This window comes from Cetorhinus maximus, chromosome 6, assembly GCF_964194155.1.
Source record: "Cetorhinus maximus chromosome 6, sCetMax3.hap1.1, whole genome shotgun sequence".
In the NCBI taxonomy this organism is placed as follows: domain Eukaryota; kingdom Metazoa; phylum Chordata; class Chondrichthyes; order Lamniformes; family Cetorhinidae; genus Cetorhinus; species Cetorhinus maximus.
In genome coordinates, this window is record NC_135884.1 from 88,106,230 (window position 1) to 88,118,581 (window position 12,352).

Here is a 12,352-nt window from a genome sequence, read left to right on the forward strand (position 1 = left end):
CAGAGACAGGGATGCTACCCACTATGTTGCAAAAGGTAGAACAATAAGCCATTGGCCTGCATAGTTGGATGGTATCTTTGTCGTGGGCCCCTGTCCTAATCTCCTAAAAAGAGGCCTGGTATTTTATAGTTTAGTTAAATTGGAGATAGAAGGAGGCAGAAGGGCAGTAAGTGAAATAAGGAGCTTGTCTCTCACCTGAAAGACAGGCTCCCTGATGCGGGTGAAATAGCTGCAGTATGTGTCCATGACAGTACAGATGGTATCGATAAAATCAGAGCGACCAAGCCAGGACCCAGACAGCAGCTGGAGGAAATGAGGCTACAGAGAAGATTCGTAGTGAGTTTAATATTTAATATTGTACAAGGTTTCATTAAGATGGTTGCAGGTGCTCAATGGGATGAAAGATCTAAGAATTAGAATTGGAACATTTACCCATTTTCTATAAACATTGACTGCAGCAAACTCTCCCAGAACAGGTACAGCACGGGGTCAGATACACAGTAAAACTCCCTCTATACTGTCCCATCAAACACTCCCAGAGCAAAACAGCACGGGATTAGATACAGAGTAAAGCTCCCTCTACACTGTCCCCATCAAACACTCCCAGGGCAGGTAGAGCTCGGGTTAGATACAGAATAAAGCTCCCTCTACACTGTCACCATCAAACACTTCCAGGACAGATACAGCATGGGTTAGATACAGAGTAAAGCTCCCTGCACACTGTCTCATCAAACACAGACAGGTCAGGTACAGCACAGGGTTTGATACAAAGTAAAGCTCCCTCCACACTGTCCCCATCAAACACTCCCAGGGTAGGTACAGCACGGGGTTAGATACAGAGTAAAGCCCTCTCTACACTGTCCCCATCAAACACTCCCAGGACAGGTACAGCAGGAGGTTAGATACAGAGTAAAGCTCCCTCTACACTGTCACCATCAAACACTTCCAGGACAGATACAGCATGGGTTAGATACAGAGTAAAGCTCCCTGCACACTGTCTCATCAAACACAGACAGGTCAGGTACAGCACAGGGTTTGATACAAAGTAAAGCTCCCTCCATACTGTCCCCATCAAACACTCCCAGGGTAGGTATAGCACGGGGTTAGATACAGAGTAAAGCTCTCTCTACACTGTCCCCATCAAACACTCCCAGGACAGGTACAGTAGGAGGTTAGATACAGAGTAAAGCTCCCTCCACACTGTCCCCATCAGACATTCCCAGGAAAGGTACAGCACGGGGTTAGATACAGAGTAAAGCTCCCTCTACACTGTCCCCATCAAACATTCCCAGGACAGGTAGAGCTCGGGTTAGATACAGAATAAAGCTCCCTCTATACTGTCACCATCAAACACTTCCAGGACAGATACAGCAAGGGTTAGATACAGAGTAAAGCTCCCTGCACACTGTCCCATCAAACACAGACAGGTCAGGTACAGCATGCAGTTAGATACAGAGTGAAGCTCCCTCCACACTGTCCACATCAAACACTCCCAGTGCAAAACAGCACAGGGTTAGATATAGAATAAAGCTCCCTCTACACTGTCCCTATCAAACACACCCAGGGCATGTGCAGCACAGGGTCAGATACACAACACTCCCAGGGTAGGTACAGCATGGGGTTAGATACAGAGTTAAGCTCCCTCTACACTGTCCCCATTAAACACTCCCCGGGCAGGTACAGCATGCGGTTAGATACAGAGTAAAGCTCTCTCTTTACTGTCCCCATCAAACACACCCAGGACAGGTACAGCACGGGGTTAGATAGAAAGTAAAGCTCCCTCCACACTGTCCCATTCAAACACTCTCAAGGCAGGTACAGCACAGGGTTAGATATAGAATAAAGCTCCCTCAAAACTGCCCCTATCAAGCACACCCAGGGCATGTGCAGCACGGGGTCAGATCCACAGTAAAACTCCCTCTATACCGTCCCATCAAACACTCCCAGGGCAAAACAGCACAGGATTAGATATAGAGTAAAGCTCTTTCTACACTGTCCCCATCAAAGACTCCCAGGACAGGTACAGCATGGGGTTAAATACAGAGTAAAGCTCCCTCTACATTGTCCACATCAAACACTTGCAGGACAAGTAAGCACGGGGTTAAATACAGAGTAAAGCTCCCCACACTGTCCACATCAAACTCTTGCCAGGACCAGTAATCACGGGGTTAGATACGGAGATACAGAGTAACGCTCCCTCTACACTGTCCCTATCAAACATTCCCAGGACAGGTACAGCATGGGGTTAGATCAAGAGTATAGCACCTATTACACTCTCTCCATGAAACACTCCCAGGACTGGTACAGCACAGGTTTAGACACAGGGTAAAGCTCCCTCCACACTGTCCCCCTCGAACACTCCCAGGACAGGTACAGCACAGGTTTAGACACAGGGTAAAGCTCCCTCCACACTGTCCCCATCGAACACTCTCGGGACAGGTACAGCATGGGGCTAGATACAGAGTAAAGCTCCCTCTACACTGTCCCCCTCAAACACTCCCAGGACAGGTTCTGCGCGGGGTTAGATATAAAGTAATGCTCCCTTTACACTGTCCCATCGAACGCTCCCAGGGCAGGTACAGCATGGGGTTAGATACAGAGTAATGCTCCCTCTACACTGTCCCCATCAAACACTCACAGGTCAGGTACAGCATAGGGTTAGATGCAGAGTGAAGCTCTGTCCACATTGTCCCCAACAAACACACCCAGGACGGGTACAGCATGCGGTTAGATAGAGATTAAAGCACCTATTGCACTCTCTCCATGAAACACTCCTGGGACTGGTACAGCACAGGTTTAGATACAGGGTAAAGCTCCCTCTACACTGTCCCCATCAAACACTCCCAGGGCAAATGAGCACGGGGTTAGATACAGAGTAAAGCTCCCACTGCACTGTCCCTATCAAACTCTCCCAGGGCAGGTACAGCATGGGGCTAGATATAGAGTAAAGCTCCCTCTATACTGTCCGCATCAAACACACCCAGGACAAGTACAGCACGGGGTTAGATACAGATTAAAGCTTCCTTTACACTGTCACATCAAACACTCCCAGGGCAGTTATAGCACGGGGTTAGATACAGAGTAAAGCCCTCTCTACACTGTCCTCATCAAACACACCCAGGACAGGTACAGCATGGGATTAGATAGAGAGTATAGCTCGCTCTACACTGTCCACATCAAACACTCCCAGAGCAGGTGCAGCATGGGGTTAGATATAGAGTAAAGCTCCCTCTACACCCTCTCCATCAAACATTCCCAGGACAAGTACAGCATGTGGTTCGATACAGAGTAATGCTCCCTCTTTACTGTACCCATCAAACACATCCAGAGCAGGTACAGCACGGGGTTTGATACAGAGTTAAGCTCCCTCTACACTGACCCATGAAACACTCCCAGGGCAGGTACAGCATGCAGTTAGATACAGAGTAATGCTCCCTCTTTACTATACCCATCAAACACACCCAGAGCAGGTAAAGATATAGAGTAAAGCTCCCTCTACACTGTCCCCATCAAACTTGTCCCAGGACAAGTACAGCACGGGTTTAGATATAGAGTGAAGCTCCCTCTATACTGTCCCCATCAAACATACCCATGGCAGGTACAGCATGGGGTTAGATACAGGGAAAAGCTCCCTCTACGCTGTACCCATCAAACACGCCCAGGACAGGTACAGCACAGGGTTAGATGCAGAGTAAAGTACCCACCAGGTTGCACTAATAATGTACCTTAACACCAATCTCAGGAGAGCATTTCCTCCACCCTTGGTACATTAGTTCCTACAGCATCAATTATTTCGGCCTCAACGAGAATCAGTTTTGTGCCATTGATGGAATGATTTCCCATCAGGCACTCGACTGAGTTGGTCGTGAATGCATCTCCTGACAGACCCAGACAGTGGTTAGACAATGGGAGATGTTTGTCATGAATGGTCAGAGTGGAAGAACCAATGGTGTGATAAAACAGCCTTCCCCACAGTCTCCAGGGTTGGATACTAACTCAACAATCGGACAGCAACTTCATTCTGATGCTTTTTAAGCATCATACTCACAGGGGTGTGAGATGAGGGTCATTATCATGCTTCTTTAGAAATGATTGACAATTCTTAAAAATTTATTCTCATGATGTGGGTTTCACTAGCAAAGTGGGCATTTATTGCCCAAACCTAGTTGTCAAGTTTGATACAAGTGAAAGGCTCACCAGGCCCTTCAGTTAAGATTGGTGTGGGACTGGGGCCACGCATTGGGTAAGAATGGCAAGTTTCCTTCCCTAAAGGATATCAGTAAACCAGCTGGTTTTTACATCACACTGGCTTGGTCACTTTTATTGATGTCAACCTTTCAAACTGAATTCAAGTTCTCAAATTACTATGGTGGGATTTGAACACAGTTCTCTGGATTATTAATCCAGGCCTCCAGATTATTAATCCTGTGATATAAGCATTATTATACTGTACCCAGTAATTAGACACTGGCCTTTCAGCTCTAGGGAGCACACCAATCCTCCCCACTATCTGTCCTCCCCACTATCTGTATGGTCCAGTACCTGTAATTCTGTAAGCATCTCATCTATTAGCAGTCTGCAGCCTTTCTTCATAGCTCGGTCCACTGCTATGTCAATGGAGTGAGGCAATTTGCTGCAGCAGTCGCCATGGGAACCCTGGCCGCACTGCTGCTGCAGCCACTGGACAGATCTCCTAAAACACAAAGGGGATGGTGTCACTTAATGTTGTAGCACCTGTCCAAGTAGAAAGAGATTGTCCCTATTCCTCCTGACATAGAGCAACAGTTCCTGTTCTGCTCAAGTTTCTGACTTTCATGTGTGAACATTAACAGAGTCAGTTAGTCATTGAGCCAACACGCTGGTTCTTCACTTGATGATGTGTAATCTAAGCAAATCAACTGGTGTTTGCAGCACTAAATGGGCAGGGTTTCTCCTTCCCCTAATATCCTCATACCCTGGCTGGGTAATCTAGAACACGGGGTCACAGTCCCAGGATAAAGGGTTGGCCATTTTAGATTCAGATGAGGAGAAATTTCTTCACTCAGAGACCATAAGACCATGAGACGTAGGAGCAGAAGGAGGCCATTCAGCCCATCGAGTCTGCTCCACCATTTGATGAGATCATGGCTGATCTGATAATCCTCAACTCCACTTTCTTGTCTTTTCCCCATAACCCTTGATTCCCTTACTGATTAAAAAATCTATCTAAGCCTTGAATATACTTAACGAACCAACCTCTACAGCCCTCTGCGGTAAAGAATTCCACAGATTGACTACCCTCTGAGAGAAGAAATTCCTCCTCATCTCTGTCTTATATGGGCGCCCCTTACTCTGAGATTATGCCCTTTGGTTCTAGACTCTCCCACAAGGGGAAACATACTCTCAGCATCTGCCCTGTCAAACCCTCTAAGAATCTTATGTGTTCCAATAAGGTCATTTCTCATTCTTCTAAACTCAAATGAGTACAGGTCCAACCTACTCAGCCTCTCCTCATAAGAAAATCCCTCCATACTCGGGATCAACCGAGTGAACCTTCTCTGGGCTGCCTCCAATGCCAGTTTATCTTTCCTTAGATAAGGGGACCAAAACTGTTCACATTATTCTAGGTGTGGTCTAACTAGTGCCTTGTATCGTTTTAGCAAGACTTCCTTATTTTTATACTCTATTCCCTTTGAAATAAAGGCCAACATTCCATTTACTTTCCCTATTACCTCTGAACTTGAATGCTAGCTTTTTGGGATTCATGCACGAGGACCCCCAAATCCCTCTGTGCTGCAGCTTACTTCAGTCTTTCTCCATTTAAATAATATTCAGCTCCTCTATTCTTCCTGCCAAAGTGCAAAACCTCACATTTTCCCACATTATATTCCATCTGCCAAGTCTTTGCCCACTCACTTAACCTGTCTATATCCCTCTGTAGACTCTTTGTGTCATCCTCACCACTTGCCTTCCCACCTATTTTTGTGTATCCGCAAACTTGGCAATAGTACATTCACTTCCCTCATCCAAGTCATTAATATATATTGTAAATAATTGTGGCCCCAGCACTGATCCCTGTGGCACTCCACAGGTTGCCATCCTGAAAATTTCCCCCTTATCCCAACTCTCTGTCTCCTATTAGTTAGCCAATCCACTATCCATGCTAACATACTACCCCCAACACCATGGGCTCTTAGCTTATTAAGTAGGCTTATGTGCGGTACCTTATTGAACGCCTTTTGCAAGTCCAAATATATTACATCTACTGGTTCCCCTTTATCTATCCTGCTTGTCACCTCCTCAATTCTAATAAATTTGTAATTTGAGAGAAGGGTTGTAAATCTTTGGAATTCTATACCCCAGAGAGCTGTAGATGCTCAGTTGTTGATTATATTCAAGACTGAGGTCAATATATGTTTGGAAACTAAGGGACGTGGGATAGTGTAGGGAAATGAGCTGATGTCGAAGATCAGTCATAGGCAGGCAAAAAGGGCCGAATAGCCTACTTCCTATTTCTTTTGTTCTCATAGCTGCAAATACACTGTACAGCAGTGGTAACTGGGCAGGAGGATCCTCTCCTGCCCCTTTGTTTTTCAACACCCAGCCCCAGGGGGATTAGGTGCTACTGTGGCCCCAATCTACAGTTCCATGGCTAGAGTCCTGATGCTGTGGCCATTCGATCTATGAGGCTTAGTAGCACAATGGGTGGGGCGGGGGGGGGGGTTGGTAAAGCTAGTAATATACATGATTAAGGAAAAAGTACTTGCATTTACACAGAACCTTTCACAACCTTAGGATGTCCCAAAGCACTTTACAGCACTTGAAGAGAGTTAGAGAAGTATTCAAATATAGGAAGTGCAACAGAATTTGCACACAACAAAATCCCACCACCAACAACACTAAACTGAACTGAACTGTTGTCCCAGATTTTGTTCTCGAGAGTGGGGCTTGATCACGTGAGCCACAGCTGACAGGTTTAAACTTTAAAATTTAATATACAAAAGGATCAATCCCTGATGGTTCCAGATCTATTGGGGTAAATTCAGGCAGGGCTGCATTACATAATTGGCCATTCTTCTTGTGTCTGACATGTTAGCTTTTGATGTCCTATTTGGCCACAGTTGCTTTCTGTGCTCAACTCAACACCCGCACACTTGCACTATCCAGCTGGGGTCACTGGGTAGTGACCAGGATTTAGAAACCTGCAGGATTATTCATCCCACCCTTATCTAGGCCTGAAGTTTAATGATAGACCTTACATCATGGAACCTGGCTGAGATCAATGCACTCAGTGGAGCCTGAGGCCTAGGTGTGAAGCCTTCCTAGTTTGTGAGAGTCAGTAACATGCTGGGTAGTGACTTTACCAAGGCAGCCTTGGGTGGGGGTGGGGGAGAAGGGAGGAGTGTCAAATCTAATTTTACCCTCTTGCTGCCTGTGTATTACACATTAACTTGAGTCTCATTGGGCCGTGGCATTTGACTAATGTAATTGCCAAGACAATTTGTGGCTCAGTTGATAGCACTCTCACCTTCAGAGTTCGAGTCCCACTTGAATCCCAGTTGTAAGCACAAACAAAAAAGATCAAGACTGGCACTGTACTGAGCGAGTGCTGCTCTGTTGGAGGTGCTGTGTTTCAGAAGAGACATTAAACTGCCTGCTCAGGTGAATGCAAAAGATCAATGGCACTGCTTTGAAGAAGAGGAGGGGAGTCATCGCCAGTGTCCTGGCCAATGTTTATCCTTCAATCAACATGACAAACAAAAAAAAACAGATTTCCTGGGCACTATTACTTTGCTGTTTGTGGGAGTTTGCTGTGTACAAATCGGTTGCCACATTTCCTTCATTACAAAATGACCACATTTCAAAAAAATACCTCACTGGCTGTAAAGTGCTTAGAAACATCTGGTAGCCATTGTCAGGCTGCATACCTGAATGCTATACAGTTATTGACGGCAGCCAGCAGGTACAGCAGGTAATACTTGGGCTGGGATTCCTTCTGGCGTCCCTTTCCGTAACTGATGACAGCCTCTCGGAATCTATAGAAAGATACATCAGGAACATAAAGTTAAAAATGGAAGAATATTCAGGGAGATTCCCCACCACCTACACCATCCCCACTTATTAAGCAAGCAATTAAGAAGGCAAGTGGTATGTGGCCTTCATCACAAGGGGATTTGAGTACAGGAGTAAAGATGGCTTGATGCAATAGAACCTTGTTGAGACCTCACTTGGAGTATTGTGTACAGTTTTGGTCTCCTTATCTAAGGAAGAATATAGTTTCCATAGAGGGAGCGCAACGGAGATTCACCAGACTGATCCCTGGGATGGCGCGATTGTCCTATTAGGAGAGATTGAGGAAGCTGGGCCTGTATTTTCCAGAGTTTCGAAGTATGAGAAGTGATCTCATTGAAACTTACAATATTCTTACAGGGTGTGACAGGGTAAATGTAGATAGGATGTTTCCCCTGGCTGGTAAGTCTAGAACCAGGGGACACAGCTCAGAATAAGGGGCAGGCTATTTAGGACTGAGATGAGGAGGAATTTCTTCACTCAGAGGTTGGAGAAGGCTCAGTCACTGAGCATGTTCAAGACTGAGATTGATAGATTTCTGTATAATATTGACATCAAGGGATGTAGGGATAGTGGGAAAAATGCGGTAGAGCTAGATGATTGGCCACGATCTGTTTGAATGGCAGAGCTGGTTTGACAGGCCGAATAGTCTACTCCTGCTTATATTTCCTATGTTCCTATGTTAACACGGGCAGCTGCCTATCACTGGCTTAAAAACAGAAAATGCTGGAAATACGCAGCAGGTCTGGCAGTATCTGTGCAGAAGGAAACAGAGTTAACATTTCAGGTCGATGACCTTTTATCCGGAAAATGAAGCCTAGCATTTACCATTACATTACAAAGGCATCATTGAAACGTGTTCAATGTTCCAGCGATTTGAGGCATGCGTTTTGTACTCATTCAGACTGGAGAGAGGTAATTAGACATAGTCCATGAGGGACCATTAGCATCTCTCTCTTTTAGGGAGAGACAATTGGTTATATAGCTTGAGGGGCACCACTTGGCATGGTGTAAGCGAGGAGGCAGGGCCCAAGGCTACCTCAACCAGAGCAGGAATTGAACCTGTGCTGTTGGCATTAATCCTGAACCATGCGTTAGACCAGAGATAAAGTGAGGAAAATATTAATAAACGTTCTCTTTTACATTGAAAGTTTCACAAGGTCAGAATTCCTACAGCTCAAGGATGTTCTGGAAAGATAATGAAGAAGCATTTTTAATTACAAGGAATTTTCAGCAGTTGATTCAGTATGTTCCTCTCAATTTCCCATCTACAGGTAAACTGCATTAATAGGAACACTCTGCTCTATGCGATGGGGACTGTATCTGATTCTGAACTTTCAGGTAATTTAAAGTAATTAGCCATTGTCCACAAAGGACCACAGAAGGAGAGAGACATTTGGTGTCGAGCTTGAGGGCCACCACTTCATAAAGCATGAGGCAAAGTAAGGAGGCAGGCCCCCATGAACGACCACAGCCGGAACAGGGATTGACCTCACCCTGTTGGCAGTATTCTGCTCCACACTCCAGCCATCTAAGCCAATGGAGCCCTACACTGAACTCTCATGTTAAACAATTCACTGGGAGTTGTCTGTCGAGGAAGGCAGTGCCTGTTAAACTGATTCTTCAGAACACGCTCTAACTCAGACTTCTGTAAACTGCTGATTAAAACCAGCCCATTGCTCCCGAATGGGTATATGCATCTTTTTTTATTCATTCTTGGGATGTGGGTGTCGCTGGCAAGGGCAACATTTATTGCCCATCCCTAACTGACCTTGAGAAGGTGTGGGTTGTTCTCAGGTGTTATTGATGCAGAGCTCAAGGGTCCAGGACTCAGGCCTGACCTGTATTGTGTTAGCTGACCTCAGGGAACTGTAATTAACATCAGCATTCCTAGGCAAGAGTGAGGGAAATGAGTGAGGTTCACTTGATCGATACCTGAAATGGGTGGGTTGTCTTATGAGGAAAGGCTGGACAGGCTAGGCTTGTATCTGCTGGAATTTAGAAGAGTAAGAGTTGACTTGATTGAAACATATAAGACCCTGAGGGGTCTTGACAGGATGGATGTGAAAAGGATGTTTCCAATTGTGGGATGATTTAGAACTAGGGGTCACCCATTTAAAACAGAGATGAGGAATTTTTCTTCTCAGCCTTTTGGCTAAGATCAAGTGTTGCAGGGGCGACACCATGGTCCTGCCAAGGCAAGGTCGGGATGGAAGGGCGATAACCAATCGCAATCCAAATCCATACCGTGGGTTACCTATCACCGTCCGAGTCACGGTGAACCACAGCGAAGGAGGATCACCTATGGATCGGGGCTTCTTCACCAGGAGGATCCTGTTGAAGGCGTGCGGCTTCCAAGCTCCGGAGATCTTCACCCTGCATGACTCCCGCAAAGGCGGATATTTTGACGTGACGTTCAAGCGGGTGGCAGACTGCGTCCGGCTCCTGAGGGTGTTCGAGGAGAAGAGAGACCTGCCGGAGATGAAGATCCTGACGGCGGAGCCGCACTTTTCTCTGCCGTTGCAACGGGAACGTGTGGTGATGGTGCATGTGTACAACCCCTTCGTCCCTGTCGCCGACGTGGTCACCTTCCTCACCAGGTACTTCGATAAGGTGGGGAGCGGCACCGAGATTCGAGACGACTTGGGGATCTGGACAGGCAAACGCCTGTTTAAGGTCACGCTAAAGACCGATGGTAAGGGAGCCATTTTCCACCCTCCCTCCAGTTTCACTATCGGGGGAAACCGTGGCTACCTGGTCTACGCTGGGCAACCCAAGCATTGTCGCTCATGCGGCAAGGCTGGTCATGTGGCGGCCAACTGCAGCGCCTCCCTCTGCAAGATCTGCAAACAGGAAGGGCACCAGACAAAAGACTGCAAACAGGCCAAGTGCTGCAACCTGTGTGGCGAGGCTAGTCACCTCTACAGGACCTGCCCCAAACGCTGCCGTACTTACGCACAGGCAGCCAAAGCCGACCAGGGGGAAGCAGAAGAAATGTTTCGTGTCACTCCAACCACTAAGGCCCCCAGGGAGCTCAACGGGACAAAGGAGGACACAGAGAGAGACAAGGTGGAGAAAGAGATCGAGGCAACAGAGAGCCAATCAACAGCACTACCCCCTGAACCTCCCAGTCCTCAGGACGGCGAATCAATGGAGGAGGAGGCAGCAGTGGAAAAGCAGCAGGGGGAGTGGCGGACGGTGAAGAACAAGAAAAGTAAGAGGGAGCGAAGAAGAAGCAAAGGCGTTTCCCAGAGAAGCGGCAAGAGGCGTCTCCCATCCGACACGGATGACAAGGGCAGCAGCTCTTCGGATGATGAAGTGCCAGAGCGGCACCGACAGAAGAGGCGGCAAAGCTCCAGGGCGTTGGAGGACGAGACACCCGAGCTCCAGAAAATTGGAGACAACAAGGAGACCAGCGCACCCCAACTTTGCCTGCAACCTGAGGAGGCCAGTGCACCACAGCCCCTGGAATCTGGGAGCAGTGAGGCAATCATCGCACCCCAGCTCCAGGAAGCCGGGAACAGCAACACCCCAGAGGTGGTGAGTTTTGGAGAAGCTTCTCCAGCAAAGGTCATCTCAAAACCCACTCTCTACGTGAACCTCCAGATGCCACCGGAGCAGAACACGGCCAAGGAGATCTACCTCAGCCCATCCAAAGTGAAGGAATTTGAGCTCACTACGGGTATGAAGGAGCAGACTAAAGGTCTGGGACTCTCAGAGACAGTGGGTTTGGTAGGAGAATAAATGCTTTAAAATGGGTTTAAAGATTGTATCCATAAATGTGCGTAGCATTAAATCTACTACGCGATGTGTTGCGACCTTGGACTACCTAGCCAAGGTCAAAGCTGACCTGTTGTTTCTGCAGGAGTGTGCGATACCGCACCTCAGCTCCTACAGGCAATGGTCACGATGGTGGTCCCATGGGCCATCGATCTGGTCGGGCGGAAACGACTCTCGTTCCTCCGGCCTGGGTATTCTGCTGCGGGGAGGCAACTTCACCGTCTCCGAGGTCAAGGAGGTGGTGGGCGGGCGACTCCTCTTGGCAGACGTAATGTACAAGAACGCTCCACTCCGGTTAATTAACGTGTATGGCCCGGCACAAGGGGCTGAGCGGCTGGAGGTTTTTCAGCAGCTCCCACTGCTGCTGGCGACCTCCAGGCCGGTCATTCTGGGCGGGGACTTCAACTGCATCATCGATGCGGCTGGACGATCCGGCAGGGCCGGAAGCAGATTGGACGCTACGTCCAGATCCCTGATGGAAACAGTTAAGGATGCCAAGCTGCACGACGTCTTCAGCAACCCT

General features: G+C 47.5%; 1 protein-coding gene across 1 annotated transcript in view; it reads right to left on the reverse strand.

The window, feature by feature from the left end:
- The window catches only part of exoc3l1 (exocyst complex component 3-like 1), a 90,939-nt gene that overhangs the window by 13,791 nt on the left and 64,796 nt on the right, over positions 1 to 12,352 (reverse strand). The window contains exons 8-10 of the mRNA XM_078543985.1: positions 7,908 to 8,015; positions 4,543 to 4,693; positions 196 to 318 (exon numbers count right to left, since the gene is read on the reverse strand). Coding sequence (XP_078400111.1) covers positions 196 to 318; positions 4,543 to 4,693; positions 7,908 to 8,015 — 382 coding nt within the window. The remainder of the gene's footprint in view (positions 1 to 195; positions 319 to 4,542; positions 4,694 to 7,907; positions 8,016 to 12,352) is intronic.